General features: G+C 48.2%; 1 protein-coding gene across 2 annotated transcripts in view; it reads right to left on the bottom strand.

Moving 5' to 3' along the window:
* NOVA2 (NOVA alternative splicing regulator 2) overlaps nt 1-21486 on the bottom strand; it is a 32275-nt gene extending 10789 nt beyond the window's left edge. Inside the window, exons 1-2 of one of the 2 annotated variants that reach the window (XM_070949629.1) lie at nt 21387-21486; nt 1469-1612 (exon numbers count right to left, since the gene is read on the bottom strand). In XM_070949629.1, coding sequence (XP_070805730.1) covers nt 1469-1612; nt 21387-21471 — 229 coding nt within the window. In that variant the 5' untranslated portion in view covers nt 21472-21486. Of the gene's footprint in view, nt 1-1468; nt 1619-21386 lie in introns of both variants that reach the window. The other variant, XM_070949630.1, reaches the window with a different exon arrangement.
* Between the last annotated feature and the right edge of the window lie 823 nt (nt 21487-22309).

Raw genomic sequence — 22309 nt, 5'->3', positions numbered from 1 at the left:
TTGTGTGTCCTTCAATCCCAGCTGGGATTAAAGAGACCCAAAAAAAGAGGGCAGGAGAAGGGACACGCATGCTCATCCGGTCCTCGCTGCAGCCTGGGCTTGCTCTTCCAGGCTCCCCACCCCTTCTCTTCTGAGCCAGCTCCCCAAACACGACAAACCCTCTGTAGTTGAAGCAATGACTCCTTTATGAGGAGCGCCAGAAGCCCCGGCAAAAAGTTTCTCTCTCACCGCAGGCTAACAGGGCTGTCTGGCAGGGAGCTGAATAGTTGTCTGCCACATCTATTCTTCTCCACTCCCTGCCTTTTATCCCCAGAGCTAGAGTGCAGCAGTGGCTCTTCCCTCCCAAGGACCGGCCCATAGATTTCCACTGCTCTCCTCTCCTCTGCTTTCTGCACATCCGCGCGTCAGGCACTGGACCCAGCTGCTCCTCCTCTTCCTCATCAGCCACCTCCAGACCTGGGGGCTGCTGACTCTCCATCTGAGGGCTGACGGATGGCCCAGACTCTGCCTCTGTCTCTCTCTGCCAGCTCCATTCCCTCTTCCCCCTCGGAGCTCTCAGGTTGCCTTGAGGCTGACCCCGACTCCTCCTCCTCCTCCTCTGATTCGGCTGCTGAAGGGGCTGGCGGCCGACAGGCTACAACACCGTCCCAGTCCGAGCCCAGGGTGCCCTCTGCAGATCCTTCAGCCTTCTCTGAATATGGAAGGATAGGATTTAGCACCATCCAGACAGAGGAAGGCCTGGGCAGGGAAATGGACACAAGGTTAGATGCAAAGGAAGGGGGGAGTGGAGAGACCTAGACTTGCTATTCCCTGTTGAGGAACCTCTGGGAGCTTTGGAACTACGACTCCCATCACGTCCTTACAAAACGAGGCTTCACAGCCTTAGCACAGCTCAAACAGAAATACAGCACGTCAGCGTTTCTCAAACTTGAAGACCTGTGGACCAACTCCCAGAATTCCCCAGCCAACTAAGACAATTAGCAGTTGGAAGTCCACCAGCACAACCGCTGCGCAATTCTGGGAGTTGAAATCCACGCACCTTAAAGTTCACCGATCTGCTGGCTGGGGAATTCTAGGATTTGAAGTCCTCTGGGGCTTTGGGACTACAGCTCCCATCATGCCTCTGCAAGACGACGATTCACAGTCCACGCAGGGTTCAAGCAGTCAATGCTTCTCAATTGCGGCAACTTTAAGATAAGTGGACTTCAATTCCCAGAATTCTGGGAGTTGAAGTCCACACATTTTCAAATTCGCTAGCATGCTGGCTGGGAAATTGTTCAATTGTGGTCGTAAGCCGAGGACTAACTTGTACTCCATTTTGGAGTCAACATTCAATCCAGAAACGTACAAAGTGCCCTACAATATTCAGGAAAAAAATTAAATCGTATCCCGGGAGCAAAAATAATACCTGCTATTTTGAAGCATCTCCGCTGTGCTTGGCTAGAGAAAGGCGGATTGGTCCACTCACCTGGATAGAAATCCTTGGATTTGGAGAGCTTAATGGTGGCTCCGGTTTCCTTCTGCAACTGGACGATGGTTTGGCCCCCTTTGCCGATGATGGATCCGGCGGCATAGCTGGGAATCAGGACCTTAAGGAAGTACTCGCCATCTTCTGCGGGAAAGGAAACAAGAGACAAAATCTTGTGAGGCATCGCAAGAATTCCCGATCAAAGGAAAGCCATCACTTTCTCCGGCTGTGATGAACCTGCGAAACAACGACAGCTAGTCCTCCACTTACGACAGCTCATTTAGTGACCCAAGTTACAACGGCACTTAAAAAAGTGACTTATGACCCGTTTTCATAACTTACCATCCTTGTAACATTCAGATGCTTGGCAACTGCTTCGCACAGGTAGTCCTTGGCTTATGACCACGATTGAGCCCCAATGCCTGGCCTTCAGGGAGACATTTTGTTAAGTGAGCCTTGTCCCCTTTTTACGACATGTCTTGCCACGGTTGCTAAGTGAATCACTGCAGGGATAAGTTAGGAATCCGATTGTTAAGGGAATCTGGCTGCCCCGTAGACTTTGCTTGTCCAAAGATTGCAAAAGGGGATCACATGATCCCCGGGACACTGCAACGGTCATAAATGTGAGTCAGTTGCCAAGCAGCTGAATTTTGATCACATGACTGTAGGGATGCTGCAAACGTTCTAACTGTGAAAAAAGTACCTAAGTCCCTTTTTTCAGCGCTGTCGTAACTTTGAATGGTCACTAAATGAACTGGTCGTAAGTCAAGGACTGCCTGTATTTACAACGGTTGCTGTGTCCTGGGGTCACATGATCCTTCTTTGGTGACCTTCTGACAAGCAAAGTCAAATGGAGGAAGCCAGATTCGCTTAATGACCATGTTACTAACTTAGCAACCACAGTGATTCACTTAAGAGCTGTGGCAAGCGAGGTCGTAAAATGGAGCAAAACTCGCCTAACAACACTCTTGGATAGCAAGGGATATTTTGAGATCAATCGAGGACTACCTGTATGGTGGTTTTTAGCCTTGTGGCCCATCAAGGAATTGTGTCATTTTGTATAACTTTCAGACGAGAACGGCAAAGGGTGATAAGAGGGCAGGAAACTGCAGCCGGGATCCAGTCTTCTTATTTCTTTTTATGCATTTATTAGACTAGAGGCGACTCTGGGCAGCTTGCAAACATTCAAACAAAGCCAGTAAACATGAAAATAATAAATAGCAACAAGAAGAAGAATAATTTTTACAATTAAAAGACAGGGAGGAAGGGAGTGAGATACACACAAGGAGAGGCGAGGTCTTCTCTTAACCGGATCCCTTTCCCCCATAACTGTAGCCCCAAGCATCAAATTAAGGACCCCTACAAATAAATTATTCTGCAAAAAGCTAAGTCACATTCTCCGGGGACCAGCCCATTCCACAGCTCCCTTAATTCTCCAACTCAGCACTGAATCTGGAACAACAATCAACAACTTAATAGCCATCAACACCCTAATTAACAACTAAAAACTACACACAACCAGGCACCATATAAATACAATGGGTAGAACTGTCAGAATAACAGAATAACAGTGTTGGAAGGGACCTTGGAGGTCTTCTAGTCCAACCCCCTGCTCAAGCAGGAGACCCTATACCATACCAGACAAATGGCTATCCAATCTCTTCTTAAAAACCTCCAGTGTTGGAGCATCCACAACGTCTGGTGGCAAGCAGTTCCCCTGGTTAATAGTTCTTACTGTTAGGAAGTTACTCCTCAATTCCAGGTTGCTTCCCTCCTTGATTTGTTTCCATCCGCTGCTTCTTGTCCTGCCCTCAGGTGCTTTGGAGAATAGCTTGACTCCCTCTTCTTTGGGGCAGCCCCTGAGATATTGGAAGACTGCTACTCATGTCACCCCAGTCCTTCTTTTCATTAAACCAGACATACCCAATTCCAGCATCCGATCTTCATATGTTTAACCCTCCAGTCCCCTAGTCCTCTTTGTTTCTCTTCTCTGCACTCTTTCCAGAGTCTCAACATCTTTTTTATAATATGTTGACCCAGTGCACACATTCTAGCGAAAGAGAAGTTTGCTGAGGATGGGCTCCAGCATGAGGCCAAAACCTCCCGTTTGGTCCCCATGACTGACTCAGACCGGATCCTGCAACATTATCCCGGGACACATATATTACCTTTGTTCATCACAGTATTTATTTATTTTTTTGCTTGCATCCTGTCATTTCTAACACTGGTGATTCTTAAGGGGTGACCCAGGTATCCTTAAGGGCCAGAAAGCAGGAAGAAATCTTTCTCAATATTTTGAGAAGGTCGGCTTCTGGCAAAGAGACTTCCCAGCTTTCAAAGCCGCACATTGAAACAGAGCACCAAAGACCTTCGGTGACAGTTTTAGGACCGGTGAGGCCGTAGTTGGAGAAACTTCAGCAGCCCAGAAGGGGCCCCGAGGAAGAAAATTATGACCCTATCGAGGCCCGCAGGAACAAAATTGAATTTTCTGCCTGTGTTTTAAGGCACAACATGCTTCCTAAGTGCCTTTCCAACCTTGTTCCCGTCACCTTGTTCCCATCAATCCCACTCAGCTTTTCCCAAAACACACCGGTTTTGCAAAGCCAAAACAATAAAACACCCAGCTTGCTCTGCAACCATGAAGGGGAAGAAGAGCTAAAGAAGGAACAAATATCACTGATTTATTTGAAAGAAGGGACTTCGTAAACCTGGCATCCAAGTTTCTTAAAAGATGCCACTTCTCTCCTTTGATCTATTCTGTTCTGTTCTGTTCTGTTCTGTTCTGTTCTGTTCTGTTCTGTTCTATTCTATTCCATTCCATTCCATTCCATTCCATTCCATTCCACTCCACCCACCCCACTCCATCCTATTTTCTATCCTTCCAGCTTGTTCTGTTCTATTGTATTGTATTGTATTGTATTGTATTGTATTGTATTGTATTGTATTGTATTGTATTGTATTGTATTCTATTCTATTCTATTCTATTCTATTCTATTCTATTCTATTCTATTTCTCCCTATAGTTTATAGAATAGAATAGAATATTCTATAAAGCCTATTCTATATTTTATTCTATTCTACAAACTCTATAAAATGGCATAGGGTTTCCTGCTGAAGCAAAGGTTGGACTAGAAGACCTCCAAGGTCCCTTCTAATTCTGTTGTTATTCAGTTATTCTGCATTCCATTCCACAACCTTGAGAACTAGAAGCTTGGCTCTGGTTCTAAGTCGAAGGAAATTCCTTTTCTTCCACACGCCCTTTGCCCCCTACCCCCTCACTTTCAAACTCCTCCTCAGGGCAGCCCTCCAGAAAGTCAGTGGCGACGGTGGTTTTCTTACGCTTGTGTGAATGGGGCCGTTTCGTTCACCCTCGCATTGCAACCCAAAAGATCTTCAGCTATTTCCAGCGCCAGGGGGAAAAAAAAGCAACAATCCTGAAATGGCAGGTTTGGAGCAAAGTGGCCTTGCCGTAATTTAATAATCAGTAGCATAATCGAGTTTGCTCTGTCTGCTCAAAATGAGAGTTTCTTTAAGGGACCAAAAAAAAAAAAGAAGAAGTAGAAGAATGCCGTTACAATTTCGTACAAGCGACTCAAGCCAGCTGAGTTGGGATGAGGGTGCTAAGCCTCCAGCCTCCAGGGCTGTGCTTAAAATATTAATTTTACACGGAGGTTTGCCCGGACTCCTTAGCTCAAGCCTTTCCAGATATTTGGATACAGTTGGTGGAGAAAATTGCTGCCACTTTATCTACTCTTTTGATCGCCTAAATCAGGGGTCTCAAACTCGAGGCCCGCGGGCCGAATGTGTCCTGCGATGTGGTCGGATCTGGCCTGCAGTGCCGTCTTGGTCTACCCAATGCAAAGAGGAAACATGCCAGCAGATTGGGGAGTGGGGTCAAACTAGCCACGCCCACCCAGTTGGTCACACCCACCCACTTGGCCACGCCCCCTCAAGGTCAACCACAGCCCTGATACGGCCTTCAATGAAATTGAGTTTGAAACCCCTGGCCTGAATGGACGCGACTCAGTTTAGAGAGGGAAAAAATCAGCATTCGGGATCCAGAAACTGTTGAGTTGCATTCTTGAATACAGGCTAGTCCTTGACTTACGGCCATTTGACGAGTAAACCGTTCGACGTTGCAACGGCACTGAAAAAAGTGACTCGTGATCGTTTTCTTCCCACTTAAGACTGTGGAGGGAACCCTGTCGTCACGTGATCAACCTCTGATCGAAATTCACACGCTTAGCAACAGACTCGTATTTATGACGGTTGCAGTGTCCCAGGGTCAGGTGATCCCATTTGTGACCTTCTGGTGAGCCAAGTCCATGGGGGGAAGCCCGATTCCCTTAACAACCATGTTCGTAACTTAACAACTGCAAGTGATTCACGTAAGGACAGGAAAGGTCGCAAAACTCACTCGGCAACTGTCTCACTCGGTAACGGAAATGTGGAGCTGAACTGTGGTCGTAAGCCAAGGACCTTTATTTCCTTGTATTTCTGATGATCATCCAATGCATTGGCGCCCACCTTGCGGTTCAAGGCACCTGTGGCATCTATAAGCAAATGACTTCTCTCCATCCGTCCTTACAATCCCCTCTCCACACACACACACACACACACACACACACACACATCGCAACGACGACAAAAATTAAATCTGGTTTTTGGCGTTTGTCCGGGGAAGCATATGGCGAGCGGCGCAACGGGTGCAGGGAGAAAGTCTGCACTTATCCGGCACTCCAAATCCCTCCCTTCACTTTCACTCAGGAGTATCTATTTTTACCTGACCTGAAACGGAGGGGTTGCTCCTGCACACCCAGCTTACTCCAGAAGGAGGCTGACCTACTTCTCCTCCTGCCTCTCTCACCTATGCTGACGGGAGAGGCGATGGCTAAGCTGGTGAGAAGCACATGGGATCTGCTCTCACCGCTCCTCCTCTGGTTGCAAAACTCCAGTTGCTAAATGAAAGCCTTCCATTGAGAGAGCGAGAGCAGATCCCTCGTTCGCACCTGCACACAAACACACCCTCTCTTCTCTGGCTTTCTTTCTTTTTCTTTCTTTCTTTCTGAACAAAAATCCCACAGCACAACCGAGCGCCGAGCGCGGTTTTCCTTGGTGACCTCCAGAGGGCAAGGTGAGGCTCCCCACGGAGACCTTCGGGGCTGTTCAGGATAGAAGAAAAACAGCAATGGGGATTGCTGGATGGAGAACCCTTTAAAGCAGGGGTCCCCAACCTTGACAACTTTAAGCCTGGAGGACTTCAATTCCCAGAATTCCCCAGCCAGCTTTGCTTTGCTGGCTGGGGAATTCTGGGAATTGAAGTCCTCCAGGCTTAAAGTTGCCAAAGTTGGAGTCCCCTGCTTTAAAGCACCTCGAGAAAGTGGGAAACTTTAAACTCCTTTTCAGGCACAAGACTAAATTGGAAACTCAGAATCGAGCTGGAAGGGACCTTGGAGGTCTTCTAGCTCAACCTCCGTTCAAGGAGAATTTATACCATTTCAGTGGTATAATGGTGGCTGTCCATTCTTTTCTTTGAAACCTCCAGTGATGAAGCGCTCACAAATTCCGGGGGCAAGCTGTTCCACTGGATAATTTTTCTCACTGTCAGAAAGTTTCTCTTTTAATTCCAGATTGCTCCTCTCCTTGATTAGTTTCCATCCATTGTTGGTTGTCTTGCCTTCAGGTCCTTTGGAAAATAAATTGACCCATTCTTCCCCTCAAATTCTGGAATACTACTATCATGTCGTCCCCCCCCCCAGTCCTTTTTTTTCTCTAGACTGGCCACACCCAATTCCTGCAACCTTTCGTCCTATGTTTTTATCTCCAGGCCTTTGATCATCTTAATTGCTCTTCTCTGCACTTTTTCCAAAATCTCAACATCTTTTTTGTAATGTGTTGACCAAAACTGGATGCAGGATTCCAGGTGCGGCCTTACTAAGGGGTTTATCAAGCGGTACTAATTCTTTATAAAAAAAAATAAACTTTTTTCAAAATCCAAGTCTTTGCCGTTTTGCAAAACAGACCGGATCGTAAACTGGATCCCCGGAATATAGTGAAACACACGTACAAACCCAGCTATCCAGAGACACCCCCCCAAGATTAAAAATTATCCAGATTTTCAAACAGTACAAGTGTACAGCTGGGAGGCCTTTAACCGATGGGAGTTAAGCGATTTGCACAAACAGAGATTAGAAATTGGGTGCACCCTAGAGAACCGGCTGACAAGAGATGGATGGCAGGCAAAGCAAAGCAAATTTTTCCTTTGCGGCAATCCAGAATTTATTGGAAGGCTTGCAGCTCAGGGCTCCTGCCTTAAATAACTTTGCGTAAAAGTAAATGCACTTGCCGACAAAGAAACTGATCCATCAAGTCCGCTGCTTGCAGTGTCAGCCGGCCTCTTGCTATGCTCCAAAACTTCAGGGCAGAGAAAATCCTCTCAAAATCCAGAGTGAGAGTATCTAGAGCAGGAGTGCCCAACCTTGGCAACTTTATGACTTGCAGACTTCAACTTCCAGGATTCCCCGGCCTGCTCTAGATACTCTCCTTTTCACTCTGGATTTTGAGAATTTTGGCCTAATAATACCCTTTTCTTTTCCAGAAGATTTTGCGACCTTCTTCCCACAATCTTATGAAAATGTCGTTGCATACAACAACAACCCTGTGAGGCAGGTTGAGCTGAGAGGGTGGGATTGGCCCAAAGTCACCCAGCTGGCTTTCATGCCTAAGGCAAGACTAGAGCTCTCACCTCTTGGGAGTTCTAGTCCTACTATCATGCTTAAGGTGGGACTAGAACTTATTGTCTCCTGGTGGTTGGCCCAGAGTCACTCAACCAGTTATCATGGGACTAGAATTCCCCATCTCCTGGTGACTGACCCAGAGTTACCCAACTGGTTTTAATGCTTAAGGCAGCATGGCTGGCTGGGGAATTATGGGAGTTGAAGTCCGCAAGACCCCTTGATCTAGGCATAACTCACTAATACAGAAAAGTCATCACAGCCTTTTTTGTTTGTCTTGGAGCCTGTGAGTTGAGAATAACAGATGTTCTGTTTACTTCCTGGAAAATAACTCGGTTTCTTTAAAAGATGCTTTCTGTTGCCCTTAGTTACTTTAAGAATCTGGTCCGTTCTCCTTCAGATGTTTGTTTTTGAAGCTGGGCCCAGGAATTGTGGCCACAGCCATGGGTCTTCCTACAAAAGGACAAGGGTGGTGGGGTTTCCCCCCCTCCCTGATACTTCTCGCAAGCAGGTGCCGTTGAAAAATCCTAAACCCTAAAAGTGAATATTGGATTCCAGCTGGCAACGCTTCTACAGACAGACTAAGGGCGGTGGGTCCCTATCAATATATATTAAAAGGGTGTCAGTTAACCAGGTTTAGTGTATGTAAGACTAGTGTTTAATCCAGTGTTTCTCAACCTTAGCAACGTTAAGATGTCTGGACTTCAAATCCCAGAATTCTCCAGCCAGCATGCACCGATGTCAATCCTAGCATTCCTCAGTAACCATGCACAGACTTTAACTCCCAGAATTCTCCAGTTAGCCTGCATGGACTGCAAGTCCCAGAATTCCCCAGCTGGCTTTCTTAATAATGTCTGTATTAGTTCTGATGTTGCTTTTTTCCCCTTCTCCCACTGCATCGCATCAATCCTTACCGACGCTTGTCGCCAACAAATGCACCAGTAGTGGATTTCAAATCCCGCCACTACCGGTTCACTATTGGGAGTGTGTGGTGCGGTTCTGCGCATGTGCAGAGCATTTCTGATGATGTCTGGGTGGGTGGGCTGAGCCTCCCGCCACCACCATCAGCTTCCCTCCTGCGTGACTGTAGCCTTCAAAGGGGTCACTCGGGCATCCCTCCGGATGACATGTTTAAACCAGGGGTGAAATCCAACAGGTTCTGGAGAACCGGTAGCGGAAATTTTGAGCAGTTTGGAGAACCGGCAAATACCACCTCTGGCTGGCCCCAGAGTGGAGTGGGAATGGAGATTTTGCAATGTCCTTCCCCCAGGAATGGGGTGGGAATAGGATTTTGCAGTATCCTTCCCCTGCCATGCCCACCAAGCCATGCCCACCAAGCCTCACCACGCCCACCAAGCCACGCCCACAGAACCGGTAGTAAAAAAAAAATGAATCCCACCACTGGTTTAAACCATTTGCACAAACTTGGGTTAACTACCATGTGGTCCAATTTAAAAACAAGCCATCTTTAAAGACTCTTCCTGCAACAACCGTTCCTGGGTTGCTTTGAGCACATACAAAATGACACGTTTCAGAGCCGTATCACGATTATTAAGCACACGAGGCACAAACATTATGGAAAATATAGTATTTCCTACACCTGCACCACAAACACAGACACACACACACATGTATGCAAGAGATTCAGGGTCCCAAAGGTGCTTTTGTTCCAAGAGGCAAGTGGACTTTCTGGGGTTTTTTTGAAGAGGTTTCGCTTCTCATCCGAGAAGCTTCCTCGGCATCTGGAGATTCAGAGAGACAAATACAGGTACAGCTAGTCCTTGACCTCCAACAGTTCATTTAGTGACCGTTCAAAGTTACAACGGCACTGAAAAAAAGGGATGTATGACCATTTTTCACACTTAAGACTATTACAGCATCCCCATGGTCACGGGATTTACATTTGGATACTTGACAGCTGGTTCATATTTATGACGGCCGCACTGATTCCCCTTTTGCGACCTTCTGATAAGCAAGGCCAAGGGAGGAAGCCAGATTCACTTAACAACCGGGTGACTCATTTAAGCACGGCTGTGATTCGCTTAACAAAAGTGACAAGGAAAATCGAAAACCGGAGCAAAACTACATACATCACAAATGTCTCACTTAGCAAACATAAATTTCCATTGAGCTCCATTGAGGTCATAAATCGAGGATTACCTGTATCTTTAAAGTTGCTAAGAGAAACGTTGGCTTTCAGGAATATTTCGAGAGATTGTGCTGCAATAGTTACAATCTGTTTTTTTTTAATTATTATTATTATCTCTTTTATTCATTAAACATGAAACTCAGTCAACTGAACATTTAAAAATGTGTCACAAATATGATTGACTGGTGCTAATGGTTGATACGGGTTGCTGCCAGCGTCCGAGGTATCAACCAAGTATCTTCTTAAAATATATGATTTATGATTATTATGATTATTATTTTGTTAGTGGGCCACTTGGAAATAAAAGTGGCTTCTCATGAGGAAGATGGGGAGAAACGTAACCACATCTATTCTTGGACATCTTTGCTTTCCTCCTGTCTTGACACCCCCACGAGGTTCCCTCGAGGGTTTCTCTAAGCAGAGGGATCCTCAGTCCAAATCCACTTAAAAGAATTCCCTCTCTCAGGTGGATTAAAGCAGCTAAGTCATTAGAACTGTCTCGGAGCCCAAGCTGATCAGCCAAGAGAAAGTGGCCTTGCTTCTTTTCCCCCATCTGACTCCTTCGTGACTTTTCAGGCCTCCTTCTCTGAAGATTTCCAAAAAGTTTGGTCTAGTGGTTAAGACACTAAGCTAGAAAGCAAGAGACCATGAGTTTAAATCCAGGATAACCAGCTGGGTGACTTTGGGCCAGTCACCAGGAGACTGTGAGTTCTAGTTCCGCCTGATGCATGAAAGTATAGCTGGGTGACTTTTGGCCAGTCTTTCCCTCAGCCCAACCAACCTCACAAGGGCTGCTGTTGTGGGGAAAAGAGGAAGAAGCAGCTGTCAGTTATGTTCGCTGCCTTGAGTTGAAAAAATAACAAAGATGGGATATAAATAAATAATAAAAAATAAAGCCCCCCCCCCCTCCCCTACCCTTTGCACCCTGCCAGGTTTCTCCCTGGCTTGTAAACTCTGAGTAAATCAGAAAGCCGTCCTCTTGAAATGGAAGTAATTCCATTTCAAGGCTTCTCCTTAATATAAGGAGTATCTGGCATCCTTGTGTCTGCCAAAACTCACTCTCCATTTAATTATAACTGGGGAGAAAGTCTTGACCTCCCTCCCCCCACGACTCAATGTGACTGGGTGACCTTGAGCTCTAAAAATAATTCTTCTTTTCTTCATCATCCAGCTTTTCGTTCTGCCTTCTGGCTTTCAGTTACTTTTTTTTCTTTTTAGTTTTTAGTTTCTTTTTAGTGCTGTCTGTTGATCACCCAGCTTTTAATGTCTGGCTCCAAATCACGGGGCTCCCCACCTTGGCAAGGTTAAGACTTGTGGACTTCAACTCCCAGAATTCCCCAGCCAGCCTGTCCATCCATGTTAAAGTTGCCAGGGTTGAACACTCCTGATTTGGAGTCAGAAACTAAAAGCTGGGTGATGTAGTTTTGTCTAAATCAGGGGAGTCCAATCTTGGCAACTTTAAGATTAGTGGACTTCAACTCCCAGAATTCCCCAGCTAGCTGGCTGGGGAATTCTGGGAACTGAACTCCATTCACTGTTAATTTTGGCATGGTTGAAAAATGCTGCTTTAGAAGATGAGCGAGCTAAACTGCAGCTTCAAGCAATCCTGTGTTCGGTTTCCAGCATCCCCTACAAATCGGCTTAAGGGGCCTTATTAAACCGACGGCCACCATCGCCACTCGGATACTGCCACGCATTTCTTGCTTGTCATCTCAGGATCCTCCACAGGCATCTGGCACGCTCACGGCAAGTCCCCCAGACTATCAGCAATGGAGCGAACGGAGGAGAGGCTACTAAAGACGAGAACCCACTCTGCAAAACCAATAACCCGGGGCAAGACGAGATCGATCGGCGACGTTTAATTTGCACAAATGAAATGGCCCATAATAACAACCCCCAACTGATCAGAAGGCGGCAGGACCAACACCCTCCCCCGGTGCGCCAACTGGTCCTGCAGACCCTTCCATCTGCCAGGCCCGAGAAAATTCTTCTGCCCTTTTGATTCTGATGGCAGCCGGGAAGAAAACTACCGGGTTGAAGGCAAAGAGCCCAGATTCTCCCGGAGAAGTCTGCTCTGAATTGGCTGGAGTGATCAACCAGCAGAGATCAACCCAATAGGTCTATGGAGTTTCTCAGTCCTCCAGGTCATGGACATTCTGGTTTTTCTTGGAAGACATTTCGCTTCTCATCCAAGAAGCTTCTTTAGCTCTGACTGAAACCAGACTTCAAACCCAAGAATACACTAAGGCAGAAGCTTGTCCACTCCAAGGATAAAACACCCAGACACAAACTGAGCAACGTGGTATATGCAGTACAATGCAGGGAGCCATTTGCAGTTCTGTATATTGGGGAAACAAAACAACCACTTCGTAAACGCGTGGCATAACATAGGAGAAACAAACCCATAAGGACTAGATTCAGCGGTCCATCTGCAATTAAAAGACGAAGGCCGTTCTTTTGAAGACAGCAAAGTCCACATTTTGGACAGAGAGGACCGCTGGTTTGAAAGAGGACTCAAAGAGGCCATCTATGTCACAATTGAACAGCCCTCTTTCAACAGAGGGGGGGATACGACATCATCTATCTCCAGTCTACAACACAGTCCTTTCAGCAGTTCCAAGAAGGCTCCACACCAGTGGTGGGTTTCACTTACCTTTGCTACCGTTTCGCTCACAGAGCATATTTGATGACATCCGGATGGGTGGGCGGAGCCTCCCGCCACTACTGCTACCGGTTTGCCCGAACCGGAGCGAACCGGTAGCAACCCACCACTGCTCCACACCCATTTGCACTACTCAGGTGACCCTGAGGACACAAATAAACCTCTAGGTGGCCTCAACGACTCTCTAAAAGGATGCAAATGACCAGCAATCTGCAAGGAGTATAAAGCCTTCCCTTCCCCACTATCCTGTCAAGAGCTGAAGAAGCTTCTTGGATGAGAAGCGAAACATCTTCAAAGAAAAAACCAAAAGTCCAGTTGCCCCTTGCAAAAGACCTATTCGGAGATAAAGTCATTTCCTTGCTATCTTCAAGGTGGTGAGGATGTGAGGAGATGATGTGTCCATTGCAGATTGCATAATCTGTGTCATTTGCGCAATATTGTTGGGTGTTCACAGGGAATGGTCCAAAATTCCATCTTGACTTGTTTGAGATGCCCTGCAAACACTGCTGGGGTGTTGTGATGGGCACCTCTGCATCATGTCTTGGGGAATGCTAGGGATGAAAAACCTCGGGTTCTCTCTGAAAGACAGAGATCTACAGTGGGGAATACAGGTAGTCCTCAACTTATGACCACAATTGAGCCCAAAATTTATATTGCCAAGTGAGAAGTTCGTTAAGTGAGCTTTGCCGTATTTTTATGACTTTTCTTGCCACAGCTGTTAAGTAAATCACTGCAATAGTTAAGTTAGTCACACGGTTGTTAAGTGAATCAGGCTTCCCCATTAACTTTGCTTTGTCAGAAAGTTGCAAAAGGGGATCATGTGACCCCCAAGGACACTGCAACTGTCATAAATGTGAACCAGATGCCAAGCGTCTGAATTTTGATCACGAATTTTGAATGGTCACTAAATGAATGGATGTAAGTCAGGGACTACCTGTAGGGGGAGAGCGCCAGGCAAACCCACCACTGGGAAATCAAAATCCTTTCCGAAATTGGCTTCCAAATTACTGCCAGGAAAACCACAAGGTTGTGTCCCTGAAATTCACCGATCATAAGAAACTATTGTTAGAAACACTGACACCAACCTCAGAACTGACCTGTCCAGCGAGTGCCAAATATTTTTGTGAGTTCAAGGCACTGTGTGAAATCTATATTTGAGATCGATAGGCTGGTTAGCCGTTATTTTCCCCTTTGGTTCATTCTTTGAGAATCGTGGCCAAAGCAAATCGGTAGCAATCACAAATCGAATAGCTTGAGATTTCGGGAAACGGCCTCTTTGTTGGTATTTGATCTATTCCCAAACCCTTTAAGCCAGTGATTCTTTAAACTCCATCACTTTAAGATGCATGGATTTCAACTCCCAGAATTTCCCAGCCGGCAGAGAATTCTGGGAGTTGAATTCCACATGTCTTAAAGTGGCACAGTTTGCGTAACACTGTAACACCCTGATAATATTTTAACTCAATGGAAATGTCCCTGTTTCATAAAAACCACTTTTAGCCCATTTTGGATAATTTACTCAGGTTTGGTAAGCGCTGATCTGTGGACTTCAATTCCCAGAAGTCTTCAACCAGCAAGGCCGCTGCTAAGAATTCTGGGATTTAAAGTGGCGTCGTCCTGTCCTCTTTGGGGTTTTTGAGCATTACCATTCTTATATTAATCCATCATGTTTACAGTTGGAAGGGCCTTGGACATCACCAAGTCCAGTTAGGCCCACCGCCAAGTCCAACCACCTTCAACATCAACATCTGCCATCACCAACAGCAAGTCAACTTCCTCTCCAGTCAAATTCATTACGATAGCATCCCTATAAAGGAGAATATTTGCAGCTCAGGGTTGAACTGAGGGGTCCTTGGTGGTCTCTGAGCTTGCTTGTTTTCTTGCAGACGTTTCATGACCAAACTAGGTAACATCATCAGTAACCCTGCCAGTTGGCCATCCAACCACTTAAATACTTCCAGCCCAACTTTTTTTCCGACTTGCAACCAAAATCTACTCTATTCTGCCCTGCCTGTGGATGATAGCTTACTAGCTCTTAAGCTTTCAAGAAGAGATTGGATGCCATTTGTCAGAAGTGTAGGGTCTCCTGCTTGGGTGGAGGGTTGGACTAGATGACCTACAACGTCCCTTCCAACTCTCTTAATCTGTTAAAAGGTCTTGTTTTTTTTTTGTTCCTGGAGACTGTGCCAGCATTACCCTCGCCTCCCTGTAGATCGGGCAGAGAAGAAGAAATGTCTTCACCTACAGGTAGTCCTTGACTTACGACTGCAATTGAGCCCAAAAATTCTGTTGCTAAGCGAGACACCTGTTCAGTGAGTTTTTGTCCTGTTTTACGACCTTTCTGGCCACAGCTGTTAAGTGAATGGTTGCAGTTGTTAAGTCAGTCACACGGCTGTTCGGTGAACCTGGCTTCCCCATTGACTTTGCTTGTTGGACGGTCGCCAAAGGGGATCACCTGATCCCAGGACAGTCCAACCGTCATAAAGATGAGCCAGTTGACCGGCATCCAAATTTGGATCATATGACCACGGGGATGCTGCAATGGTCATGATAGTAAGTCAGGGTTTTTTTTTCCGGTGCTGTTATAGCTTCGAACAGTTACTAAATGAACGGTTGCCAATCCGGGGCTACCTGTATACAAAGCCGAGGCCTAGAAATCAGGTAGCAGCAGGACCTACTTGTATCCTTCAAGATCAAGAAAGTGAGCCCACACGCAATCATTTGTTCCCATCATCAACATGCCTCTGAAGATCAGTTGGCCACTTAGGACTTTAGAGCAAGGGTCTCCATCCTAGGCCCCTTTAAGACTTGTGGACTTCATCTCCCAGAATTCCTGGCTGGGGAATTCTGGGAGTTGAAGTCCACAAAAGGTTGGAGACCCTTGCTCTAAAGTCCTAAATGACCAACTGATCCTCTAATGGGGCCCTAATCCAGTCCTAAAGGAAACCCTCAGCACCCAAGATCCCCTCAAAAGAGAACCCCCTTCCCTCTTCCTGCCTAGGAGGATCTCCTTCTACAGAAGACTAGAGCAGACCCCAGGAGATCTTCTCTACCTACCTCTCTGCTTCTTTTAGCTTTTCCTGGTCAGCCGTCTTGATCTCCCCAAAACCCATCGCTCCTCAGGGTCTCCCTGCCCTGAGCGCACACATGCTCCCCCTCTCCCATCCCTCAAGGAGGCACACAACACGCTTACTCAGGTCAATGGCAAAACTAGGCAGGGATGTTCAACCTGGAGCTAAGCTAACCAAGCCCCAACAGAGAACCGCTGGTCATTTAGGACTTCAGAACAGGGCTTTTCAAACTTGGCCTCCTTTAAGATTTGTGGACTTCAACAAACCTGGTTGGTTTTAACCAACGTTGGTGGTTTTTGTTTGTTTGTGTGCACGTGAATAGCTTGGCATCCGGTGCGGATCCAGCCCGTTTGATTCTTTTACAGCGCAGACCCAAATAATCCAGGTTAAGTTTGTTGCACGCAGGACTTCTGCTTCTTTGCGCAAACCACCAATTGCTGGTTTTATTGGGATTTGGGGAGGAGGGGTTGAAGGCATCTCGTCTCGAAAGCAACAACAACAGCAACAGCAGCAGCAGCGATGACAAGACCGTGCCATGGTGGGAGGAGTTGTTTACTCTCCCAAACTTGGAAAAGATGGTTGATTCACCGACCAGCTCCTTACCCTCTGCTCCCACGGCTTTGTGGAAAGGGCTCCCTTGTGTGGGCAGGACCTGTAGTTTCTCTCCGTATTAATTCAGGCTCACCCACCCTCTAAAACAGGAGTGGGGAAGCTTGGCCCTTTTGAGTTTAAAGTCCACAAGCCATAAAAGGGCCAAGGTTTCCCCCACACCGCACCACACCACTGTAAAATGTGAAGGACCCGCTGGTTTAGATGTTAGATGTGGAGACTCTACAAAGAGTGCAGAGAAGAGCAACGAAGATGATCAGGGGGTTGGAGACTAAAACAGACCAAGAACAGTTGCAGGAACTGGGTAATGTCTGGTTTAAGGAAGAGAAGGACGAGGGGTGACGTGATGGCCATCTTCCAATATCTAAGGGTTGCCCCAAAGAAGAAAGGGTCAACCTATTCTCCAAAGCACCAGAAGGCAGGACAAGAAGCAACAGATGGAAACGAATCAAGGAGAGAAACAACCTAGAACTAAGGAGAAATTTCCTGACAGAACAATTAACCGGTGGAATGACTTGCCTCCAGAAGTTGTGAGAGCTCCAACACTGGAAGTTTTTAAAGAAGAGATTGGACAACTATTTGTCTGAAATGGTATTGGGGTTCCTGCCTGAGCAGGGGGTTGGACTAGAAGACCTCCAAGGTCCCTTCCAACTCTGTTGTTCTGTTCTTGGTTGGTGGTGGTATGGGAACATCTCCTCTTTGGGCCTTTGGAACTGGTCTGTGGGTCTCCTCTCCCCTCGGAAGCCAGCTTTGGCCTGGGCGATGTCACCTCTGCAGCCATTTTGAGAGCAGCAGCAACACCCTCTTGCCCCAGCCAGTCGGCTTCCTTGAGGACCACAAAAGATCGGAGCTGTCCATCAGCATGAAGGAGAAACCCCAAGGCAATGTCAGGCTGGACATCAGGAAGCCTCTCCGGACTCCGCCATCCCACCTCGTCTCGGAAGGCTGATGAGGAAGACCTTCCTAGCTAAAAATACGCATCCGAGTCCATCTTCCAGAGTTCCTCAACCGAACCTTCTGCCCAGCCCTAAATTTTGCCTTCCCTTCCCCAACCCACGGCCTCTGCAACCACCAACTCCTACACCCAGAGATTGGGTTCACCACGCTCCTTTGCCGACGGCTACAGCTCTTCCTCAGGCTGCCCAGCTGGCGATGATGCCACGCTGTCTCTGCCCTCCTCCGGCAAGGCCTGCTTGTCCATTGTAGTAGGGACCTGCCTAGTTTTGATGATGCTTTTTTTCCCCAGATACTCCACAAAACGGCGGCACTGGGATTAACTGCCAGCCATGCCAAGCCAGAATTAATCCGGTCATTTGCATCCCTTCCTATTTCGCCCTTCCGACATGCTCCAGCAACCTTCCCTTTTTTAAAAAACAAAAATGAAAACCCCTAACTGGACACGCCGAGTTTAAAAAAAAAAATCCCACCCTGTTTTGACCTTCACTCCCTTCGGGTTCAGGGCGGCAAACATGCACAGATGCACAGAAGACCCCCAGGCTCACTGACCTCCTGGCTGGGCCGCGAGGCCTGCCTGGCCTTCCGCCTTGCGCATTTCCACCGCCATCCGTTGTCCGTTGCAACACACACACACACACACACACACACACCCGTTAGGTACTACGAACACATCTCGGTGCGTTCCCTCCCTCCCGCCTTCCTGTCGTGCCATCCAATTCACTCCCTTCTTCCTCCCCGAAATCCATATTGGAATCAGCCCAACGCCACCCAGACTGGCCCTCAATAAAAAACAGGACCAGCCGGGCACATAACCACCACGGCCTTCTCGGTCATCCAGGATATCGTTGTATCAAAAGCGGTTTGAAAGGCAACTGGACCGTGTGTGTGTGTGTGTGTGTGTGTGGAAGAAGAAAACATTTCGGCTTCCTATCCTGGAAGCCAACGAAGCTACAATGGGGGAAGCTCCCAGGATAGGGAGCGAAACGTTTTCTTCTTCCTCAAAAAAACAAACAAACAAACAACAACAACAAAACCAGTCCAGTTGCCTTTCAAAATAAAAACCGCTTTTGATAACCACAGTCTGCTTTCCACAGCCAACTTGAGCTTCATCTCCTTCTTCCTCCCCTCTGATGCAGCCTCCTTGGGACAGCCACCCAAGCGGGAATTCCTCCATTTCTGGCCTGTTTTTTCTCCCTCTTCCTTCCTCAAATCAATCAATCAATCAATCAGAATACAGCGGGAAGGGACCTTGGAGGTCTTCTAGTCCAACCCCCTACTCAAGCAGGAGACCCTATCCCATTTCAGACAAGTGGCTGTCCAGCCTCTTCTTGAAAACCTCCAGTGATGGAATACCTACAACTTCTGGTGGCAAGCTGTTCCACTGGCTCATTGTCAATGTTAGGAAGTTTCTCCTTAATTCCAGGTTGCTTCTCTCCTTAATTAGTTTCCATCCATTGTTTCTTGTCCTGACGTCTGGTGCTCTGGAGAATAATTTCACCCCCTCTTCTCTGTGGCAGCCCCTCAAATACTGGAACGCTGCTATCATGTCCCCCCTTCTTTTCTCCTGACTGCCCAAACCCCAAACCTGCAACCGTTCTTCCTATTTTTTTAATCTGCAGGCCGGAATAGCCAAGTCTCTCTTGGCTATTAAGGCCTCCTTTCCGAGCCTTATTTATTTCCCATCTCCCTGGTCAAAGCATAATCATCAAAGCAGGACATTTTCCTGCAGGACCCCAAAGCTGTTTCTCAGCCATATTTATTGCTTTCTGCCTTAACGCTGCAGTTCCCGAGCAGCATATCTCCAAATGTTAATTGCCTGGCGAGGGTGGTGTCGGCGTTGACTCCCTGCCTTGCCTGGGCAGCCACGCGTTTCGGTGGGCGCCTCTACAGCCCGGATCATCATTTGAAGCAATAAAAGAGACCCAGATGCAATCACGATGTAATCATCATCATCATGATAAGAAGGAATCTATTCTTAGCACCGGGGAGGAACAAACACACAAAAGCCCTCGAAACCTCATGGAATTGAAGTTGTCCTTCACAGAAGAGTCAGGGAAGGGAGGGAGAGAGGAAGGAAAGAAAGAAGGAAGGAAGGAAGGAAGGAAGGAAGGAAGGAAGGAAGGAAGGAAGGAGGTGGAGAAATAATAATGAGTAGAAGATACACATAAACTGACTGCTAATTGTCCTATTGGGGAGAAGGAAGAGGAGGGAGAAGAAAAGGAAGAGGAAGAAGGAAGGAAGGAAGGAAGGAAGGGGGAGGAGGAGGAGGAGGAAGAGGAGGAATAATGAGTGAGATTCTACACTTGCTCTTAGCCAAAAGGCCAAGAAGAATGAGTAAAAACACATAAACTGACTGCTAATTGTCCTATTGGGGAGAAGGAGGTGAAGAAAAGAAAGAGAAGGAAGAAAAGAAGGAAGGGAGGGAGGGAGAGATTGCTATTTTCCAGATTCCTTTTTTTTTTTTTTAGACAGCACAAGGATTAAAATCCACACCTCAAAGCCAATCCTTTTCAAAGCAGGTTTTCCTCCTCCACATTCAGAAAAGCAGCAAATAAAACCAGAAAACATTCCCCAAAAGATCCTTAGCTGGCACAGTCCCTCCTTCCTTGCCCAGAAATCCCTGGTATCACCCAGTCCTTTTTGCATCCTTGTTTTTGTTCATATTTCCACATCCTTCCCCTGTTTCCTCTGCTGCTGCTGCAGAGGGGAGGGTGAGAGAAAGAAGGGACTGGCAGGTTTTCTACAGTCCCTCTGGGTGCAATATATATATATATATATATATATATATATATATATATTAATTTCTTCCTCTCCCTTCCCTTCCTAAGCAGACAAGCCGACTCCATTTTGACATCGCCAGCTGTGATGGGCTGAGGTGGACCCAAGGCTGGGAAAAGGAGGGGAAAAGAGGTGTGTGTGTTGGGGGGGGTCCTCTTTTGTGTGCATCCACACATCCACACCCCTTTCGAGGCAGGAAAGGCCGAGATGCTGTCCCCGGAGAAAGGCTAAGGAAGGAAGGGAAGGGCCCGATTCACCCAGACCCTTCCAGGGCTGATGCTGAAGCCCAGGACAGAAAAAAATCCTCTTTTGATCTAAGCAAGATTCAGCCTCTGGTTCTGGAGGGTGCAAATTGTGGGTTGTGGGTCGGGGCACGAAGAAGGGGAGAAAAAAACCCCCATAGATTGGAGGCTGGGAGAAGAAATCCCCCCCAAAGGAGGGGGGAGAAAGGGAAGAGGAAGGAAATGAAGGGGTGGGGGAAAAGGGGAAGGTGAAAAATTGGTGGGGGGAAAGGAAAAATAGATCCAAGGGGCTTTGATGCCCCCATAGAGAAAGAGAGATTAGCCTTTTTTCCCCCTTTTAAGAGATTTTTGGGGAAGATTCAGACCTGGGGGGGGATGGGGGGGAGGAGAGAGACCTTTTTTGCAGGAAAGACTTGGGATGTCAGGGACTCTATTTAGGGAGACAGCCTCCCCAAGGATGGGGCAGGGTCTTTTCAGGAGCCAGGGGTCCCTGTCGGAATTCCCAGAGACAACCCCCCCCCCCCCGTCCACACACAGACATATTCTCAGCCCAGGGAAGGCGTTCATGTCTCCAGTTGGGAAGCCGGCTCGGAACGGGGAAGGGTCTTTCTTCCCCGTCGATTTCCTCCATCTTTCGATTAAGCCCCCCCACCCCGTCCGAGCCCCCCACCCACCCCAACCTCCCCGCAACCTGCTCGCCGCCCCCCATGGACTCACCTCCCGTGTTGCTCCTCTTGGTGCTGATGGCTTCGGTGGGGGTCTCCAAGGGCCTTTTCCTGGAGTCGGGGGGATCCGAATCCATGGGGGGTTGCGGGGCGGCTTGGGGGGGCTGCTGAGGCTGAGGCCCCCCTGGCGGCTGCGGCTGCGGCGGCTGGGACAGCGAGGGCGGCGACGGCTGCTGCGGCTGCTGGGGGGCCGAAGGAAAGAGCCCGTTCTGATGGACCGATCCACCTGCCAGCATTTTCAAGCCGAGGGCGCGGAGGACTCCCCCCCCGCCGTACCCGGGAGACTCCAGCAGGGGGAGGGGGTGTTGGGGGGGGCGAAGATGCTCAGCTTTTAGGGAGGGGTGGGAGAAGGAGGAGGAGGGAGGTGTGTCCAGCTGAGGAAGAGCGGAGACATCCAGGTGCAACGGACCCGAGGCGGCAGGGAAACGGACCGGCCGAGACGGGAATTGGGTGGGTGGGCTCCCGAGAGGGACCCAGTCCTCCTTTTCTCTTTCTCTCTCTCTCTTTAGCCAGCCTCCTTTCCTCCTCCTCCTCCTCCTCCTTCCCCCAGGAAAAGCGGGGTGTGGGGGCGGTGGAGACGGAGCCCCCCACCCGCAAAGGAAGGCAGGCGCAGCGAAGGAGGAGAAAAAGCTAGCCCACCCACCCTCCCACCCGCCCCGGGGGTCCCCCCTTCCCTCGCCCTTCTCTTTAGGTGCTTAGCGAGGGGAAACGGGGATGGGGAGGCGATTTAGGGGGCGACGACGGGGGAGCCCCGGAGGCGGAGAAAGCGGGAGGGGGGGGGGCGAGGGGAGCGAAACCCACCGAAGCGCGTTGGGAAAGAGCGAGTAAGCGCGAGCGGAGGGCAGCAGCGGCTCGGCTTTCCCCGCATCTCGCTCTTGCAGCCGGCAGGGAGGGAGGGAGGGAGGGTGCGGGGAA

The sequence above is a fragment of the Pituophis catenifer genome, unplaced genomic scaffold (genome assembly GCF_029215685.1).
Source record: "Pituophis catenifer annectens isolate HBS135680 unplaced genomic scaffold, rPitCat1.0.hap2 SCAF_9, whole genome shotgun sequence".
NCBI lineage: Eukaryota > Metazoa > Chordata > Lepidosauria > Squamata > Colubridae > Pituophis > Pituophis catenifer.
The sequence above is the reverse complement of the archived record's forward strand: the minus strand, read 5'-3'. Positions and strand labels throughout refer to the sequence as shown.